Here is a 7426-nt window from a genome sequence, read left to right on the forward strand (position 1 = left end):
TAGATGTAAGAGGTTAAATCGGGTACGTTTTTTATCCGGCCGTGTAAATACTGCCCCCTACCCCCAACAGGTTAACACTGAGCACATGTGACAGACGTGACAGAGTCTGGAGACGCCGTGGAGAACGTTCTGCTGCCTGCAACATCCTCCAGCATGACCGGTTTGGCGGTGGGTCAGTCATGGTGTGGGGTGGCATTTCTTTGGGGGGCCGCACAGCTCTCCATGTGCTCGCCAGAGGTAGCCTGACTGCGTTAGGTACCGAAATGAGATCCTCAGATCCCTTGTGAGACCATATGCTGGTACGGTTGGCCCTGGGTTCCTCCTAATGCAAGACAATGCTAGACCTCATGTGGCTGGAGTGTGTCAGCAGTTCCTGCAAGAGGAAGGCATTGATGCTATGGACTGGCCCGCCCGTTCCCCAGACCTGAATCCAATTGAGCACCTCTGGGACATCATGTCTCACTCCATCCACCAACGCCACGTTGCACCACAGACTGTCCAGGAGTTGGCGGATGCTTTAGTCCAGGTCTGGGAGGAGATCCCTCAGGAGACCATCCGCCACCTCATCAGGAGCATGTCCAGGCGTTGTAGGGAGGTCATACAGGCACGTGGAGGCCACACACACTACTGAGCCTCATTTTGACTTGTTTTAAGGACATTACATCAAAGTTGGATCAGCCTGTAGTGTGTTTTTCCACTTTAATTTTGAGTGTGACTCCAAATCCAGACCTCCATGGGTTGATAAATTGGATTTCAATAAATTATTATTGTGTGATTTTGTTGTCAGCACATTCAACTATGTAAAGAAAAAAGTATTTCATAAGATTATTTCATTCATTAAGATCTAGGATGTGTTATTTTAGTGTTCCCTTTATTTTTTTGAGCAATGTATAATCAAACTAAGGGTGGTGGGAGTCATATCATGTATTATATTATCACACTAAGGCTGGTGGGAGTCATATCATGTATTATATAATCACACTAAGGCTGGTGGGAGTCATATCATGTATTATATTATCACACTAATGCTGGTGGGAGTCATATCATGTAGTATATTATCACACTAAGGCTGGTGGGAGTCATATCATGTATTATATTATCACACTAAGGCTGGTGGGAGTCATATCATGTATTATATTATCACACTAAGGCTGGTGGGAGTCACGTAGTGGCCAGGGTTGTGCTAATTTCACAATTTCCCCTTCACTGTGGTTGACTGATAAAGAGTTTCACTACCTAAAGTCACACAGACGCAGGACTTTGCGGGGAGAAGACACAGCTATAGACGTATATTAGAGTTGAGGTTAGAAGTTACTGTATTTCACCACAAGTGTGTTAAGATGTCAGAGGGAGTCTATGAAAACTCAGATGGATTTGAAGACGATGAGCTTGATGCAATGAAGAACACAGAGATTGATGACCAATTATATTCCAATGTAAGAGCCTTCAAGCCCAGTTCAAGAGATGGAGTTGTTGATTCAGGTAAGATTACACACACACACACACACACACACACACACACACACACACACACACACACACACACACACACACACACACACACACACACACACACACACACTAAACAGGTGAGATTGCCATGTAGCAATATGGCTTTGTTCTGGACGACTGTGTGATCACGCTCTCCGTAGCCGACGTGAGTAAGACCTTTAGACAGGTCAACATTCACAAGGCCGCAGGGCCAGACGGATTACCAGGACGTGTACTCTGAGCATGTGCTGACCAACTTGCAAGTGTCTTCACTTACATTTTCAACCTCTCACTGTCTGTCTGTAATCCCAACATGTTTTAAACATTGTCAAAGACTCCAGCCACCCTAGTCATAGACTGTTCTCTCTGTTATCGCATGGCAAGCAGTAACAGAGTGCCTAAGTCTAGGTCCAAGAGGCTTATAAACAGTTTCTACCCCCAAGCCATAAGACTCCTGAACATCTAATCAAATGGCTACCCAGACTATTTGCATTGTCCCCCCCCTCTTTTACCCTGCTGCTACTCTGTTTATTATCTATGCATAGTAACTTTAATAACTCTACCTACATGTACATATTACCTCAATTACCTCGACACCAGTGCTCCCGCACACTGACTCTGTACCGGTACTCCCTGTATAAAGCCCTGCTATTGGTATTTTACTGCTGCTCTTTAATTATTTGTTACTTTTATTTATTTTCATTTTTTTGTATTTTTCTTAATGGGCTACGGGGGCAGTATTGAGAATTTTGAAAAAAATATGTGCCCATTTTTAACTGCCACCTACACCAACTCAGAAGCTAGGATATGCATATTATTACCAGATTTGGATAGAAAACACTCTGAATTTTCTAAAACTGTTTGAATGGTGTCTGTAAGTATAACAAAACTCATATGGCAGGCAAAAACCTGAGAAAACCTGAGATAAAAAAAGAATTTTGTGGCTGTACTATTTTTTTTAATCATTGTTTAATAGATACCACAGTGAGAAAGGATTCATTTCGCAACTCCTACGGCTTCCACTAGATGTCAGCGATCTTTATAAAGTTGTTTGAAGCGTCTATGATCAACAGAGACCGGATGACAAGGAAGGGAAGTTGACCTCCCTGGGATGTCGTCACTTCCATTATTGCCTGCACCTGCTCAATCATGTAACTCGAGACAATTTTCAAAGATGTTTTTCTAGACACAGGAGCGGTCGTGTTGAAACATTACTGATGTTTCACGTTAAAAATGGCTCTAAAGATTGATGCTAAACAACGTTTGACATGTTTGAACGAACGTAAATAGATTATTTTTTTTAACTTTTTTAACTTTTCGCCGTGACTTCCCACCCCCCGCCCGCACTACTTTTGAGTAGCCACCGAAGCGCTAACAACATGGAACAACTTGGAGTTATTTGGACATCAATTATGAACTTTGTCAAAAGAAACCACATTTGTAGTGGACCTGGGATTCCTGGAAGTGCCAATGGATGAAGATAATCAAAGGTAAGGGATTATTGACGATAGTATTATTGATATTAGCTGGTTACAAGATGATGCTAACCTATATAGCCTAGCCTATTGTTCTTAGCACAGCACCCGGTTTATTGCAACTTGTGATTTCCCAGTAAAGTTATTTTGAAATCTGGCAATACAGTAGCATTTACGAAATGATAAACTATTATTATTTGAATCACAATATTATAATTTACCAATGTTTTCGAATAGTAATTTTGTAAATTGTAACGTTGTTCACCGGAAGCACTTCAGAGAAGAAAAAAATCTGAATTTCACGCTACTGTAAAATGCTGTTTTTGGATATAAATATGAACTTGATGGAACAAAAAATGCATGTATTGTATAACATAATGTCCTAGGAGTGTCATCTGATGGAGATTGCCAAAGGTTAGTGCATAATTTTAGCTGGTTTCTGCTTTTGGTGACCTTGAATTGAAAATGGATGTTTGTACTTTTGTGGCTATGTACTGTCCTAACATAATCTAACTTTATGCTTTTGCCGTAAAGCCTCTTTGAAAATCGAACAATGTGGTTGGAATAAGGAGATGTTTATCTTTTAAATGGTGTAAAATAGTTGCTTGTTTGAGAAATTGAAATTATTAGATTTTTGATGTTTTGAATTTCCAGCCTTGTTAGCAATCCCGTCTCGGGGTTCATTGCTAACCTGTAGCCCCAACAGGTTAAAACACCTGTTGGATACGGCGCATGTGACAAATACAATTTTATTTTATTTATTTGTCCCAATCGTGGATGATACAGTAAAACACATTACCAAATACCATACTTTAATAATTTGTGATTCAGTACATTTCCAGTGGTGGAAGAGACCCTCTGGAGTAGCTGCAGTGTGTCTGGGGCTGCTGTGTGTTCTCCTACTGACTGGGATCATAGGCCTGTCTGTCTACTGTAAGTTTAGTATTTTGTCACTGAGACTTAAGTAGAATACTTAATCATCCTTAATCATCCTTAATCATCCTTAATCAACCTTAATCATACTTAATCATCCTTAATCATCCTTAATCATCAATGGTGTGGTAGTTACATGTTTGATTAACTTTTCCCTTTTACAGATGGAGTAATTGGTCATCACGACTCAACAGAGAGAGACCAGCTACAGGCCAGTTACAGCCTTCTGACTAAAGAGAGAGACCAGCTACAGACCAGTTACAGCCTTCTGACTAAAGAGAGAGACCAGCTACAGATCAGTTACAGCCTTCTGTCTAAAGAGAGAGACCAGCTACAGACCAGTTACAGCCTTCTGACTAAAGAGAGAGACCAGCTACAGACCAGCAGTAACACCCTGACTAAAGAGAGAGACCAGCTACAGACCAGTTACAGCCTTCTGACTAAAGAGAGAGACCAGCAACAAAAAGAGAAAAATGATCTCATGAGAAAGTTCTCTAATCTGAGTGAGTTTACCAAATAAATGATCATAACATCATATATCTAATATGCAGTCAACTTGTGTTTGTATTCTAAAATAATAGGTGCAGAATAATAAGATGGAAATTCATGTTTTTGTCTTGTAGAACAAACCTGCCCTAAAGACTGGAAGAAGTTTGAATCCAGTTGGTACTTCCTGTCTACTGAGACTAAAACCTGGGGGGAGAGCAAAGATGACTGTCTGGAGAGAGGAGCAGACCTGGTGATCATCAACAGTGATAAGGAACAGGTGAGAGAGAAAGAGAGAGAGATATGGCGGGGGGGTTATGATCAAACATCCCTTGGTCAGTAATGTATCTTCCAGTATTTAACACATGTAGTCTATAGTAGTTGACAATATCAGCTCTTTCTCACCAACAGGAGTTTCTCTTCCACCTCAACAAGGGTTTCTGGATTGGTCTGACTGACACTGTTACTGAGGGGACCTGGAAATGGGTGGACGGCAACCCACTGACCACCCCAAAGTAAGAGACTACTGCTCTAACAACTCTGACCACCGTGTAAGGGGTAGGACTGATTCTGTGTGTTGTTCATACTCTAGGTTCTGAGAGAGTATCCAGTCTAACTGTATTGTTCATACTCTAGGTTCTGAGAGAGTATCCAGTCTAACTGTATTGTTCATACTCTAGGTTCTGAGAGAGTGGTCAGTCTAACTGTGTTGTTCATACTCTAGGTTCTGAGAGAGTATCCAGTCTAGCTCTGTATTGTTCATACTCTAGGTTCTGAGAGAGTATCCAGTCTAACTGTATTGTTCATACTCTAGGTTCTGAGAGAGTATCCAGTCTAACTGTATTGTTCATACTCTAGGTTCTGAGAGAGTATCCAGTCTAACTGTATTGTTCATACTCTAGGTTCTGAGAGAGTATCCAGTCTAACTGTATTGTTCATACTCTAGGTTCTGAGAGAGTATCCAGTCTAACTGTATTGTTCATACTCTAGGTTCTGAGAGAGTATCCAGTCTAACTGTATTGTTCATACTCTAGGTTCTGAGAGAGTATCCAGTCTAACTGTATTGTTCATACTCTAGGTTCTGAGAGAGTATCCAGTCTAACTGTATTGTTCATACTCTAGGTTCTGAGAGAGTATCCAGTCTAACTGTATTGTTCATACTCTAGGTCCTGAGAGAGTATCCAGTCTAACTGTATTGTTCATACTCTAGGTTCTGAGAGAGTATCCAGTCTAACTGTATTGTTCATACTCTAGGTCCTGAGAGAGTATCCAGTCTAACTGTATTGTTCATACTCTAGGTTCTGAGAGAGTATCCAGTCTAACTGTATTGTTCATACTCTAGGTTCTGAGAGAGTATCCAGTCTAACTGTATTGTTCATACTCTAGGTTCTGAGAGAGTGGTCAGTCTAACTGTATTGTTCATACTCTAGGTTCTGAGAGAGTATCCAGTCTAACTGTGTTGTTCATACTCTAGGTTCTGAGAGAGTGGTCAGTCTAACTGTATTGTTCATACTCTAGGTCCTGAGAGAGTATCCAGTCTAACTGTATTGTTCATACTCTAGGTTCTGAGAGAGTATCCAGTCTAACTGTATTGTTCATACTCTAGGTTCTGAGAGAGTGGTCAGTCTAACTGTATTGTTCATACTCTAGGTCCTGAGAGAGTATCCAGTCTAACTGTATTGTTCATACTCTAGGTCCTGAGAGAGTATCCAGTCTAACTGTATTGTTCATACTCTAGGTTCTGAGAGAGTGGTCAGTCTAGCTCTGTATTGTTCATACTCTAGGTCCTGAGAGAGTATCCAGTCTAACTGTATTGTTCATACTCTAGGTTCTTAGAGAGTATCCAGTCTAACTGTATTGTTCATACTCTAGGTTCTGAGAGAGTATCCAGTCTAACTGTATTGTTCATACTCTAGGTCCTGAGAGAGTATCCAGTCTAACTGTATTGTTCATACTCTAGGTTCTGAGAGAGTATCCAGTCTAACTGTATTGTTCATACTCTAGGTCCTGAGAGAGTATCCAGTCTAACTGTGTTGTTCATACTCTAGGTTCTGAGAGAGTATCCAGTCTAACTGTATTGTTCATACTCTAGGTTCTGAGAGAGTATCCAGTCTAACTGTATTGTTCATACTCTAGGTTCTGAGAGAGTATCCAGTCTAACTGTATTGTTCATACTCTAGGTTCTGAGAGAGTATCCAGTCTAACTGTATTGTTCATCCTGCAGGTACTGGGGGAGTGGACAGCCTAATGGTGGTGGAGTGGAGAACTGTGTGTTGTTAACTCACAGTTCATCAGACCAAGGACCATGGCATGACTATCCGTGTTCATTTAACCATTCCTGGATCTGTGAGATATAGTTCTTTCTCACTTTTAGTTATGATGTTGATTGTCATGCTGAAAGTCATGATACCAGCTACAGGGCCTTCAGAAAGTATTCACTGCCTAGACCTTTTCCACATTTTGAATTTTTAAATCGATTAAATTGAGATTTTACTGTCACTGTCCTACACACAATAACTCATAATGTCAAAGTGGAAATATGTTTTTCTTTTCTTTTTTACAAATGAATAAAAGATTTAAATCTGAAATGTCTTGAGTCAGAAAGTATTCAACCCCTTTGTTATGGCAAGCCTAAACACGTTCAGGAGTAAAATGTGCTTCCCTTGACACATAATAGGTTGCATAGACTCACTGTGTGAAATACAGAGTACAGTATAAAATAGAAAGGAGGACCAAGGCACTCTTCATATAATTGATTAAAATGCCTTTATTTGTATGGCATGTTCAATAGAAACAAGGTTTTAAAAATCTGACGCGTTTCGGCTGCATGGCCTTCGTCAGGGAATACAAAGAAATAATACAATGTCCTCCTTTGAACAGCTTTTCCAATTAGCCCTAATTTGAAGGGAGTGGTTAAAATTGATTGGACACACCTAGTAAACAATACTATACACATTAAAAAGTGAAATACTGTAGCTATGTTATCAAAAAAATACAACTCCAAGCTAGAAGTATCAGAACACTTAGAAAGGTAGTTCTAA

The 7426-nt window shown here is 40.3% G+C and overlaps 1 protein-coding gene across 1 annotated transcript; it reads left to right on the top strand.

The window, feature by feature from the left end:
• The first annotated feature begins 321 nt into the window (after positions 1-321).
• LOC123732144 (uncharacterized) lies at positions 322-4944 on the top strand. Its single transcript, XM_082972091.1, has 5 exons — positions 322-1482; positions 3798-3899; positions 4064-4402; positions 4523-4665; positions 4797-4944. The coding sequence occupies exons 1-5, from the start codon at positions 1341-1343 to the stop codon at positions 4902-4904; spliced, it is 834 nt and encodes a 277-aa protein (XP_082828217.1). The 5' UTR covers positions 322-1340; the 3' UTR covers positions 4905-4944.
• Positions 4945-7426: the final 2482 nt, after the last annotated feature.

This window comes from Salmo salar, unplaced genomic scaffold (assembly GCF_965601325.2).
Source record: "Salmo salar unplaced genomic scaffold, fSalSal1 ptg000566l, whole genome shotgun sequence".
Taxonomy (NCBI): domain Eukaryota; kingdom Metazoa; phylum Chordata; class Actinopteri; order Salmoniformes; family Salmonidae; genus Salmo; species Salmo salar.